The sequence below is a fragment of the Taudactylus pleione genome, unplaced genomic scaffold (assembly GCF_031769625.1).
Source record: "Taudactylus pleione unplaced genomic scaffold, aTauple2 ptg000139l, whole genome shotgun sequence".
Classification (NCBI taxonomy): domain Eukaryota; kingdom Metazoa; phylum Chordata; class Amphibia; order Anura; family Myobatrachidae; genus Taudactylus; species Taudactylus pleione.
In genome coordinates this window covers 6,473,974-6,487,601 of record NW_028284541.1, presented here as the reverse complement: position 1 = coordinate 6,487,601, position 13,628 = coordinate 6,473,974, and the positions used below count along the sequence as shown (strand labels likewise).

The window sequence follows — 13,628 nt, the reverse complement described above, 5'->3', positions numbered from 1 at the left end:
TAGTGCTGCGACGGCACAGCGATAGCAATGAATTAGCATACTATCGCAGCTGAACTGCGTGCACAATAGCAATCCTTGCTGAATCAGGCCCTAAGAGGTCTTAAAATATTAAATTGCCTACCACTAGAACTGAAGTCCAAAGTAATGATCTCATCCCCAGCATCTGGAGCAAGAATTGTGAGCGCATTAGGTTCCTCCTCTTTCAGTTCATCATACAGGCTGTCAGCAGAGCTATTCTCTTCATCCAATTTAGTAAAGATTGCAGGCATTTTCATTTCAGAAGACTCTGCAGACACAAGAGTGGGCTCTGTCTGGCCGAGGGACAATATCAGCTCTTTCTCTACAATGCCACTAATGAATGAAAAATGGTTTTTAGTCATTAATCACTATGGAGACATCGGATGTGAATGAAATAGATCAGTATTTTCTAACAAACCAAGAATATTTCAAGCTGTGGCCCAACAAATTAAAGACTAAAGCATGGAGCGTATATTCACATGCAGCGCCTGCAGAAGCGCATTGGTTTAATTAACTAAAATAACGTTGGCAGCGCAAAACAACTGTAGTAGTTGGCATCCTCAAAGTTACCTCTACCCAACAGCAGCATAACCCCCGGGCACAGTGCCTACTAATATTTGCACTTTAGCTGTGCGAGATAATAGGCGACATGTACATAAAGAATGTTGTGATGGAAAGCACTCACCTCAGTACATAGTTAACACACACAATACACTGTGGCTGCGAGTTCTTGGTGTTGTATATAACAGTGGCTTGTGTTTCCACCCAGACATAACCACCTTGCTTGGCCAGCATTCTGTACTGTCCTGTTGTCACCTGTCCCTTTGTGAACACTAGGGAAATAAAAAAAAAAAAAATGAACAAAGATTTTTTTTTTTATTTTAACAGAAAACTACTGTCTGGCCTAGGTATGCATAGTATGCAATTTCAATTAAAGAATCAAAAAATATTGTCTGTTCTATCTAAAACACTCTTGCCTTGCATAGCTTTAAGCTGGGTACACACTAAGCGATATATCGGATGATCTAGATCGTTCCGTCGTGGAGTGGAACCATATATCAGCCACATCGCTCAGTGTGTACGCAGTATCGCTTGCTCACGAGCGTCGTTAGTCGCATCTTCTGATCTGCTGTGCATGCAAGGCAGATCAGAAGGTCCGGCAACAGGTATCTGATGCGGCGGCGGCACGATATATTGGCCGGTCGTACACCAGACCGTGCATTGTGTATGGACTACCCATCACTGGGTATACACATCATCTAGTGTGTACTCAGCATTACAGTGATGCAATGGTTAAGTATCCTATTGTTCCCAGCTCCCTGGGTGGGAAAGAGTTCACAATACCATCTCCAAGTAGGTGCCCCCCAAAACATTAACACCACGGACAGTTCTACAGGACAAGATTTCTGCTAAGGTTGGCGTCATGCTGCTTAAGCAAGAAAGCATTGTCCTCCGAAACCTGTGTGATACACTAGCCCAGGGGTTCCCAACCACGGTCCTCAAGGCACACTAACAGTCCAGGTTTTGAGGCTAGCCAGACTGGAGCACAGGTGACTTAATTAGTACCTCAGTTATTTTGATTTAACCATCTGTGCTCAAGCCTGGATATCACCAAATCCGGGACCGTTAGTGTGCCTTGAGGACAGAGATTGGGAATCACTGCACTAGCCTAAAGGTGAGGATCTCAGAATAATGACAAATCATGCTGCTACTCCAGGAGCAGAGGAACCAACAGATCTTATTTATTAACATTTAGTTTTATAGTTCAAGCATAATCCGTAGCATTTTAGAACTGTGAAGAAACAGTAATAAGGCAGGACCTAATAGACAGGGGTAAGAGGGGACCTATTCTTGCACGCTTACAATCCCTAGGCCTCCGGGCAAAGAGCGTCCTACATGTGCACATTTCTCTAATAAAAATCTCTAAGCCACAAAGTACACGTTAAAGAACTACTGATAATACAGAGAGCCAAAACAAAAATGTTTAAAGCTCAATATGGACCACCACATTTGAATACTCTTCCCAGCACTTACTGTTATGGTGCGCTTTGGTCAGGTGGTCAGAGTCCAAGGCATGATAATACTCATACACTGAGCGCCCCAGGAGCTCCTCCGGCTCATAGCCAGCTAATTCTGTTACCCTAAAGAACAAAAATATAAAAGTCATACATTCCAGACATGCTAATTTATTGTTATTTTTTGCCTCACTGAAGTAAATAATGAGAAGCAAAGGATTATTTATAAAAGGTGCAGGGTGCGTGGTGCCCTGCACTGCATACCCTACAACCAGAGCACACTTGCCCCGTGCCAGCAAGTTGGTCCCTCCTCCTTCGCAGCTCCACCTTGCCAGTGACATCTTCAGGAAGATGACACCGTGCAGTCAAAGCAGAGACAGTGGCATTGTGGGAGCCTTTGCGTATCTTCCCGAATATATAACAGGAAAGATGGCATACAGGTGGGAGGGGGGACCGGCTTACCAGCACAAGCTAAGATGCAGAGTGGCCCGCTTCTCAGAAGAAGGGCCCCGCTGCACATTGGCCCCCTCGGGCATTAATATGCCCCTGATGAGAAGGCATATTCAACATGAAATGAAGGAAATATAATATACTCTGCGGCCAATAGGTGGCAGTGATGTACCAGGATAGAGGACTATCATTGCAGTGACCTATATTTCATTTCAAATGGCTGTTCTGTTGCGTACCTTTCATCACAGTATGAGAACTTCATGTCGAGGCTGTGGCGACTAAGGAACGTTTTACTGTCCAATGGAAACTCAATATTAGATGGGTGCGGGATAGGCTCGCAGATCAGCACCATGCAGGTCATGGGCGGCTTTTTGTATCCACAAGGGTTCTGGTTGTTGCAGGAATCATATACACGCATGTGCCCTGTGCAGTGAAGAACCTGAGAACAGATAAACATAATTCAGGTTTCCCAGAACTGCAGAATACAGGTGTGTTCACACACATTAAAAATGGCACCTCCCTGTATGTATGTGATGGATACACTCTAGTACTAAGTGACTAACAGGATAGAAGTAAAAAAAAAAAAAAAAAAAAAAAGGAGTTTGAAAAGAAAAGGCTAGTCGCACTAGTTAGTATTGTCCCTAATATTAAAGTCACTCCGGAGACTATGGTCAATGAGTAATGATCTTGTTCCTACACTTGTCACATTTTCCCACCTTCCACGTGGCAGACTTTACATTCACTGTTCTCCCTCGACTCGTCAGTGTGCACTTCATCCGCAGGAAGAAGCTCCTCTCTGTGATTGGTTCCTTACCCTTTTTTGCTGGTCCTATAGGAGGTGGTAGGATACGTGGGTTAATGTGAATTACATATTTTCATAAGAGAACTATTTAATAAGAACAATATTATCTATTTACAACTGAGCGAGGCTTGCCAATACAGACCACAGCACTCCCACCTAGAACGGACCATTAGACTGGCAGTCTGACCTGACAGCCACCGTTTATACCCCTTTTACACCGACCTGAAATTCTTGGGTTGATGCACGTGAACGGGCATCAACCCGGGATCTATGTCTGTGTAAATGGATCCACCCGGGTCCAGGGCCCTGGGGATCCAACTCGGGTACTTTGCAGGGTTGACTGGCGTGATCCGGGTCACAATGACCCGGATTGTGCAGCATTGCCGCCTGACATAATCTCCAAGTGTCCACTGCAACCAGTACCGGCTGAGCAGCACACCCCACCCACCCACCCTCCCTCCCTGCCTCTGCGGAGTGAGGTAAGAGGGTCAGGGAGGGAGAAGAAGAAGTACTGCTCACCTGCACAGGAAGAGCCGGGTAAGTGCTGACCCGGCTTCTGTGTTTACGGTGCCGACCCACTGCAGTGTAAAAGGGTTCTGATCCGGGTTGGAAACGTGATCCAAATCCCAGGTCAAACCCTTGACTTTGATATAAAAGGGGTATTACTATTTTCACAAGCATACATACATGCTCATTTGTGAATGTTATTAACCATTTTATAGATGAACTGCTTCTATACTGTACAGTGGTGACTTTAGAGTAGACTATTTGACCGGAGCCATTTTTAAGCCTATAAAATAGAAGCTAGTAACACCTCCGAGGCATGAGGCCATGAATGGCGCTAGTTCCTACTGACAGGCTGCCTTCTCATTAATATTGGCTGCATCAAGCGTATGTAAGCAATGGATACATTGTAAAGTCTGTATTGTATTTATAGGGATTGGCACCTTACAGCAGTACATTTATTTTATTTTGAAAGAAATTGAATTTGAAGATTATGTAACTAATAAATTCATGTCTGACACTCTGCAGTTGGTCCCAAAGCTTAAACTGCCTGTGCTAAAGAGTCGCTATGAAAACCAAGTTCTTTCGCATTTTGAATGCAGAAAGGTTCTTTCTGTTCAATTGGCAGTCTGTCTGCGAATCTGATGAAAAGGTTATATTTCATTCCCATACATTCTGCAATGCTTTGACCAGAAAGTATTGGTAACTCCAAATTACTAAACAAAAATATATTGTTTTTAGAAGATCTCTTGAGACTATCTACACATCTTCTCAATCGCAGTGTAAAAGGTTTCCACCATACAGACAGCGGTACAAATGGTACAGGGTACCTACCATTTCTGAAGGTCAGCATCTCCCTCAGTTCCTCATGATCACAAGGATGGGTGTAGTCAAACACACTGTGCCCAGTAAGTTCAAACTGTAAAAAAAAACAAAAACACTTTAAGCAGATGAGCTGAATTCAAGACTGTTCGAAAAATTCCAATCTGCAGTTGGCTTTGAAAGTTCGCCAGTGGAATTTGCCGTCAAGCGTTTCTAGCCCTAATTCAACCACAAAACACAGCAAAATAAAATCATCAATGGTCATCACAGCTCTATTCGTACACTAAGCTCTAAAAAATTTGGATTTATAGAGTGCAAACTGACCATGATAAAAAAAAAAAAAAAAAAATGAAAATATTAAAAGAAAAAAATATCGCCAAAACTTTGCAGGTCTGAAACAGCCTGCCCTAACATGAAACTATTAGTGCAAAATATCCTCACTAAATTACTAATCTCGACTGATAATCATGCTCTGTGCTGTTATAGTCTGACTTCATGCCCCCACAGGTCATGAAAAGACCCTAAGACACATGATGACCTGTCCTCACTAGGAAATCCATAGAGCTTTTATACACACACACAATGTTGCTGGAACACATGGATGGACAGGACATGAAGGATAGCAAAAAAAAAAAAAAAAGTGCTTAGACCTTTATTAGAATGCATCGTAAAAGGCACAAAACTTATGTACACAGTATGAGATTACAAAATAGCCAGTGTCTGATAAACCATTAATTTGTAGTAAGGGCACAAGGACTTGAGGGGGGGGGGGGGGTGACAATCAGTTGCGGAATAAAATGAGGAATGCTGAATTCATTCTATGTTGGTGGCAGCCACATGGCTTAATTCAAGAGGCTAATCTTATCTAGCTAGCGTTTATTCTAGCAGCCTGCACCAACCCGTGCAGTACCGCTTTCCTGCCTGCAGTGTTGCTCTCTGCTATGGTGCATCTAGCACACTTATCTAATGCAAACGAGCGACACTCCAGGCAGAAGAGAGGAACTGCGCGGGTTGCGACAGGTGCAGGATGCTCGAATAGAATGAACACTAGTTATCTAGCCAGCCCAAGGCAGTGTTAAGAGAAGTTTTTAAAGTGACTACCAGATGGCTGTCCTCATGTGACTATGTAACTTACTGCTAATACATTTGCATGGATTAGGTTTTGCATAATCTTAGTTACCTGCAGAAGCACAGTATGAATGGCGATTTTCTGAGCATGCATACACACTATGCTGTGTGTCACATGGGGAGCTACAAGCTTATTAGCCTAAGGTGCCTGGAACCCTTAACCAGGCCCTGAAGAGAGCCCAGCAGAGGAGAACCCTGTCCTACCTGTGTAAGTCCCATGCACTTGTTGACGTTCTCAGATAAGTAAATCATATCTCCTTCCTCAGTCAGGACTAAAACAAATCCTTCCAACGCTTTCAGATAAAAGCAATTGAGCTGCTTCTCCATTTCAGACTCCCCATCCAAATCACCTGAAAGATACAAAAAAAAAAAAAAGATATATATATATATATATATATATATATATATCCCTTGTGACCATATGTCAGTTATAAGGAAGATCATTGTAATAACGGAACATGGTTTCGTATTAATAATTTATCTTGTTGAGTTGACCTTTGATGATGGATATTTGGAATTGCTATAAATAGTTTTGAGAGGAAAAAAAAAAAAAATGTTATGTCTGAGCTTTCGGTTGCTATAACAACTATAACAAACATCTGGTATTATTTACTGGAGACTAAAAGGGGTGTACTACAGTCTACTTCTTGGACATCGTCTGGGACCTAAACACTACTCTCAAGTAAGTAAATTCCTCAATATCTTGAGACCTCAGCTCTTTAACCAAACACCCAGATTTAGAAGCTGCCTTTCTGTTGTGTAGCTAAACCTGTAACACACCAACATCATAGTATCTGGTGCTGTAGTGAATCTCAGTGGCAAACACAGGATTTTGAAAGGGGGATAGGGTTTCCAAATTCTTAGTGCCCCCAGATGTGGTACCACCTTCATGAGTTAGCTCCAACCCGGCTCTGGCAGTGGGCACAGCAGCCAATGAGAGTCTGGGGAATCAGGGGAAAAACTAATCATTTTGAAAATAAATCTTTTTTTTTTTGTGAAAAAACTATTTGACATGTTAATCATACTCAAACTGTTCAGGATATATGTTCCGTTAAGAGCCTCCCTTAAATGTTTATCTAGCACTCCGTGAAGAGAGTCTCAGTGGAGAATGTAGTGATGGGAGCAGAGCACCCGCTATCTACCCAGTGTTTCACACTTACCTGCATCGAGCAGCCTTCTAATGCGCAGGTAACTGATGGCGAGTCTCATTATGGAGGCTTTATCCAGGTGCGAGCTGACATTGTGAGGCAATGGTAGCTGGTGGGATAGTTCATAAAAGACCTCAGACTCTTTACTTCTCCGACATCTTGCCGCATCTCGGGATTTCTCCTTCCGACGCTCAGAACTGATCCTGCAAATCAGATTTGACACATTGAGCTAAGAAAACAGGAGCGATACAATTTACTCTGCATTTAGGATGAACACAAAGCTGCAGAAGCTTGCTCTGGCTAGCAATGTACTGAATGTGGTTCTACATTAAAAAGATGATACAACTATCAGAATATAAATTTTATTGTGGATTTCATTGTAGAATACATTTGAAACAAGCCTTGCAACTAGTTGAATGAGTTCTGTATGCACTCCTACAAATCCCACTCAGTTGCAAGATTTGTTTCTCCTGTGTTCTACAATGGTATTACTAACACAATGGTTTATGGCTAAAGAATCTGCAGCTAGAGTTTGTGTCAATGTATATGTAATATATTCTGGTACTTACAATACTACACTAGAGGGCGTCATTTCTCCAAAAAAAAAAAAAAGAAAAGAAACTTACTCATCCCAATGAAAGTGACGCAAAACTCCGTTCTCACTTGTGTACGCAGCAATGCAACGCCCTGACATATGGGGCAGCTGGTACACATTACACACTGTCGCCCGACATGTCGGGCACCGGCTCCATTCACCTGCCTGGCGTCATTCACCACATTGACAGATATGCAGTACATGCTGGTCAATGTGATGAACGACCCAGAGGGAGCACGCAAGGGCGGAAATAGTGGGTACACACTTGCCGATGTAGACGACATGTCGACCAGATCCGCCAGATTGTGCGACATATCGTCTAATGTGTACCCAGCTTCAGTGAGAGCAGAAACTAAGACTAGCACAGATTAGTCCACCCACCAACATCTGCAGCTTTCTAGTATTTAGTCATGAACCCTTCAGCTTCTTGGGATTTCCCCCAAGATAAAAAGAGCACTGAAGAAAAACACATCACATTAAGAAGTCACGCTAAAAATGAATGAAAACAATGAACACAGACTGGCGCAAATTGTAGTGAGAGAATTTACTTTAGTTTACAGCCAAGGAAAAATAGGGGCTGTCCATAAACCCCACTGAATTTCTATAGTAATAGGTAATTTTTCTGGCACTAACCATAGTATTATAGCATTCTTGCTGGGCAATTTTCCTTATTCAAGAAAGAGCTATTCATTAATAAGAGAAATAGTATGTTATGATACCCATATGGAATGGGTATCATGACATAAAATAATTTGCTATTAAAAATAGATATCGATCTATATCATCAGGTCTTGACAAATCCCAGGGGTCAGGTTGCCATGGCTACCAGATTCTGCTGCCTGGCTACCAGATTTTGCAGTGAGGGTGCCTATAGTATTGTGGAGTTCATTTCATGCACAGGAGTGCATGTGCTGAGTTTCGTGTAATCATTGTCATATAATCAGTGTGCCCTGGAGGTACGCCAATTCCAATGTTGACACAATGAAATTTGCTTCACAATTCATAGACAATGCAAATAATGTTAAATAAAAAACGTAAAAGTATATATAACGGCAGAATATAGAATCATAAAAAAATTATATATATATTATACACACAAAAAATTTTTACATTTTATGCTTTATTTTTATTAAGTCTTACCAACTCAGTTGTAACGCATTTCGCAGACAGGTCTTCCTCAGGCAATGACTGCCTAAAGAAGCAGCCGTCTGCAAATAAAAACTGGAGCGAAATAAACGGACTGCCAGCCTAATTAAGTAAAGCCTGATGCACATAATCTAGGTCAGAGGCAACAACCCATACTGGGAGATGCACCAACTGGACACCCAAATAGTATAACTTCCTACCCGGAAGGGCAAGGCCCCCTTCTACCCGGGGACGGCATAAGGTTTTGTATGCAATACGTCACGCTTATTTCCCCAAATAAAGCAAAAACAAAAATACTCATGTCCAGCAACTTCAGGCAATAAGGAAACAGGAAGCTGAACTGGAGAGTGCTGGAGGACAGAGTCATTTTGGTTGTATAACAATCTTCATCAGGTTCACCGTCCCCATAACTGACAGGATTGGACATTAAGGAAAACACATTCCTGAAGAGAATGAGTAGTCTGAATCCCTCGATATTTAAACTGTAAACACTAGCGTAAAGGGAAATCATAGGACTGGGGCTTAGAGAAAGTAGCATAACTGGCAGGGAAAACCAGGGACTTGTCAAATTAATCAGAACACTTGAGAGTTAACCAAAAGTACCCACCACTGCCAATAGAAAAGTCAGGGAGCATTGCATATCTGATAAGAACATAATATCGGCATACAACGCAAGCTTTAACCTCCCGACTCCAGATCATAAGCTCATGGGACAGCAAGAGACAATGGCAATAACAAACAATGAGGGAGAAAACAGGTAGACCTGTCTAGTGACCACACCCAGAGAAAAGGTGTCAGTGACCTATCCATTAACACACTCTCAGCTGCAGGACATGAATACAACAAAAGGATCCAGCCTATAAACCCATCGTCCACCCCAAAACGAGAAAGTACATCCCACGTATGAGGCCATTCAACCGAATCAAACGCTTGGGCCACTTGAAAAGACACGACCAAAGCATCCCCCCACACCATCATGAATGAGCTGTAGGTAAGAAAACAAACATTTCAAATTAATGGCAGTCAACTTTCCTGGCATCAAACCAGTTTGATCAGGATGGATAATTTCTAAAACTACCTTATAAAAAGACGTAAAGCGAGAATTTTTGCCAACATTTTAATATCAGTAGACAATAGGGAAATGGGGCAATAAGAATCTGAATAAGCCAGATCCTTACCAGGTTTGGGGATCAGCAGAATCAGAACCTCCACCATAGACTAAGGTAATGAGCCAACCTCTAAAAAGCGCAGCAAGAATTTCCAGTAGTATAGGGACAAAAACTCAGATGGGACTTAGAAAGTTTAATAGTAAGTACATTAATACTAGATACTTTACTAGAAGGAAATGATTTAATTGCAGCCTCCACCTCCTCCACAGAAATGGGGGGACTCTAGGGGCAGTATTTAAGTTGTTTTAGCGCGCCCAATCTCCTGTCTAAAGTGACGAGAAATTGCGGGGCGCTATTCAATTGATGCCAATTATCACGCTGATCATACCCAGAGGCTGGGTTTAGCCACGTAAAACAGCTACACCTGGCCAAAGTGCTGGGCGCGATTGCGGAAAGTGCCATTTGGGCGAGCTGAAATGCCAGAGGTGGCAGCTGATCGTGCCCAACAGGAGCAAAAATTGATCAGTGGTTCAGTGCAGGCACCCTCCATTGAGGATGAACATGGCCAATCTGTCGTTATCGGCAGACTGACCGGCATGTTCGGGTGATGACTAATGTCGGAAACGACCAGCAGGAGCGCAAATCGCTGGTCGTTTCCAACATTTACATGCCCGATTTACGAGCGATTGAACGATAACGATGTCATTATCATTCAATCGCTCTGTTTAATTGGGTATTGGATGTGCGCCTTACCAGGCATCTACAAGGCTCACTTCTGCTACTGACCAAGGAAGAACAGTACAACCACAGGAAGGGGGCTGTTCACCCACTCTCCACCTAACTAAAGTGTTATCTAACAATGCATTGAAAAACCAGGAACATTGGGGCAGTTAGGAATTCACAGCATTTCGAAAGTATATCCAAGAAGGAGGAGCGGGGGTTGGTGTAATATAACCAACTAGCAAAATAACAGGGGAAGCATGGAATGTACCACTGAGGAAAACAAAACAACCTAATGGATCTATCTGTAATTTGAGGCATACAACACAGACTTATAGATCAATACAGAGAACCCCCTTGAATTATAGCATAAAGTATAATAAAAGGACCAGCACCCACCCAGGGTTTCTTTAGGGAAACAAATTATTTAAACTAAAGACAAATGTGAAAATAAGTTAACTATCAGGGTGGAGGGGGAGGTAACTACACCTGTGTGCCTTAAAGTCAAGACACAACCAGTCCAAGAGTTAAAAAAAACAAAAACAGAAAACTTAAAATATGCGCAACAAATACAAAATAGAGTCTGCCCACATAATGGTAGAACAACAAAAACTTCCAAGCGCTTTCCCTATTAAGATAATAAAATGTACATATACGGTAATAAATGAGGTATTTTTCTACTATAAGATACAATACGACAAATAGTTATAGGAGTTAAGTTTTAAATAACAAGCATAGGGTAATCCGTAAGAACTATATGATGTGTGACCCAGGGATGGTGCAATACGATGTAATGATACATAGTGTGCGTCGTACAACAGCGCAATGTGTGCTGCATACAACAGCACAATGTGTGCTGCATGTAACAGCTCCGCACCGTTCACTGCATCATCACATCTGCTGTGCAGAAGAGCAGATGGGACGATGCAATGAACTACGGATTGGGAGTACATATTATACGTTGTGTACAATATATCATTCCGATCCACATCAGGATGATCTAAATCATATTGTGTGTATCCAGCTTAAGTCCCGTAACAGTCTTAACCTGGACACACTGACCTGGATTGTTGTACCTCAGCAGAAAAGTTTAGTTAAATAGCAACACGTCCGTTAAATTCCAGTGGGTCCGTGGTTCTGGCTAGGCGCAAGACGGTGTCCTGGTCCTTGTAAAGTAGAATTTTATCCAGAAATGTCCTTGGAGGTGCTCCTGGTGGGTATATATGGTGAGCCCGTTCAACAGCGAATTGGGGAACGAAGGCATCACATCCAAAGGCGGTAGCCAACCAGTATTCCAGTTTTGGGTTAGTACCTTCCGCCTTTTCAGGCAAACCAACAAAGCGAATGTTGCTGCGATGAAGGCACCTCCATGTCGAACCATGTATACCAACAATCCAGTGTTTGAGACTCCAGGGAGGTCAAAAGTGCTGGGAGTGGAGATCTAGTAACCTCAAGCATGGAAATACGGGTCTCCATTTCTCAAATCCACTCCCTGATCTTCTACATATCCTGACGGAGCAGCGAGATATCAATGTTCCTCCGCCCCTCTGTCAGTCAGCCTTTTTTAAGAGAGTCAGTAATGGCCCGTTAAAAATGTTTCATGGTGACACCGGAAGCCCCTTAGAAGAGGGCGATATTTGCGAATCATCAGAAGGAGCCTAAGCATTCGCCGTAGGAATTGACGGTCAGGGGTAGAACAAACAAATATTTTCAATCTGGCAGCTGCTGAAGCCTGGCATCATTTATTCATTATAAAGAAGAAGGATGCAAGGGCCACAGTTACAATGAGGGGGCCACACAGTCTAGCAGTATTCAGAGCACACTGCAATAATAAAAATCCCCAGAGGCAGTGAGATGCAGGAACGATAACTTCAGCCCCAAGCACTAAAAGTCCACTCATATAGGACACACAGCAAGCCCAACACCAGAAGCAGGCAGCACAGTGCCCCGGAGGAGAGCTGAACCACGAATCAGGAGTAGGGAGGCTTCACACTGAATCTGGGCAGGAGGTCACAGCATGGACACTGGAGCTCAATACAGCCGCGGAGCTTATGACAAGAGGCCGGAGGTAGGAAACTAGAAAGGTCACTGAAGGCTAGGAGGATCAATGTAGAGGATAAAACAGCTGGAGCGCTTAGGACACACGTTCTACTCCATTGCCATCAAGGCCACCCCCTCCCCTTTATAGATATTTTTATTGCACATTGATTTTATGTGCATAACTCAAGCAATTCAAAACGTCTTTTACTTACCAGAGAAGAAATGAGTAGAGGAACTTTAGCCTGAAAGCAAACCCAGTGTACATACATTGGGCGGAATTCAATTGATTTCGCGGCCCGCATCTCCTGTCTAAAGTGACAGGAGATCGCGGGCCGCTATTCAATTGTGGCAGCGTTTCACGCTGATCACACCCAAAGTGGTCGGGTTTAGCCGCGTAAAACGGCTAACCCCGACCAAAGTGTGGGCGCGATCGCGAAAAGTGCTGTTTGGGCGCCCAAACAGGACACTTTTCGCCGATTTCAGCCCGCACCCCTCTGGGGCTGCGAGCTGAAATTGAGTGCTAGCAGCTGATCGCACCCGACAGGAGCAACAATAGAATAGCTCCGTCGGGTGCGAAGGGGAGAATAATCAATTGAAATACACCCATAGAGTGTAGAGTTAGATTTCTTACTTTTTAATTTTTGTGTTTCCAGAACATATGAAATCACTATAACATATGCATGTATTTGTTACGTGAATAGTCAATAACAAAAATCTAGTTATTAAGCACAATATAATATGCTGGTACTAAATAAAAAATAAACTGCAGGACAATAGTTAGATCACAAACGCATATACGTGCATTGTGGTATGGCTCCCCATGTCAGAGGAAAGGGGGAGGCACACAATGGCACATGGCTTGAGGTGAAGCAGGAAGGGGCTCATAATTACAAGGCATTTCTACAAAACCACTAAATCATCATCATCTAGGATTATGACCAAATCAAAATTTCAGCTAGAATTATTTAATAGCGGGTAAAAATATAACACACACTACAGCCAGATCACAATATTTCAAGCAGAGCTGCACTTAAGCTGGGTACGCGCTTATAGATATCATTAGTTCTAACGACATATTGGTAGCGCGTCGGCGAGTGTGTACACCAGATATGTCTGAATAACGTCGTTCAC

At 42.9% G+C, this 13,628-nt stretch overlaps 1 protein-coding gene across 1 annotated transcript in view; it reads right to left on the bottom strand.

The window, feature by feature from the left end:
• The window catches only part of HIF1A (hypoxia inducible factor 1 subunit alpha), a 51,101-nt gene that overhangs the window by 16,270 nt on the left and 21,203 nt on the right, over positions 1–13,628 (bottom strand). Inside the window, exons 2-9 of the mRNA XM_088473737.1 lie at positions 6,900–7,090; positions 5,944–6,089; positions 4,624–4,708; positions 3,200–3,312; positions 2,720–2,922; positions 2,053–2,159; positions 704–851; positions 122–351 (exon numbers count right to left, since the gene is read on the bottom strand). Of these exons, the coding sequence (XP_088329863.1) occupies positions 122–351; positions 704–851; positions 2,053–2,159; positions 2,720–2,922; positions 3,200–3,312; positions 4,624–4,708; positions 5,944–6,089; positions 6,900–7,090 (1,223 nt within the window). The remainder of the gene's footprint in view (positions 1–121; positions 352–703; positions 852–2,052; positions 2,160–2,719; positions 2,923–3,199; positions 3,313–4,623; positions 4,709–5,943; positions 6,090–6,899; positions 7,091–13,628) is intronic.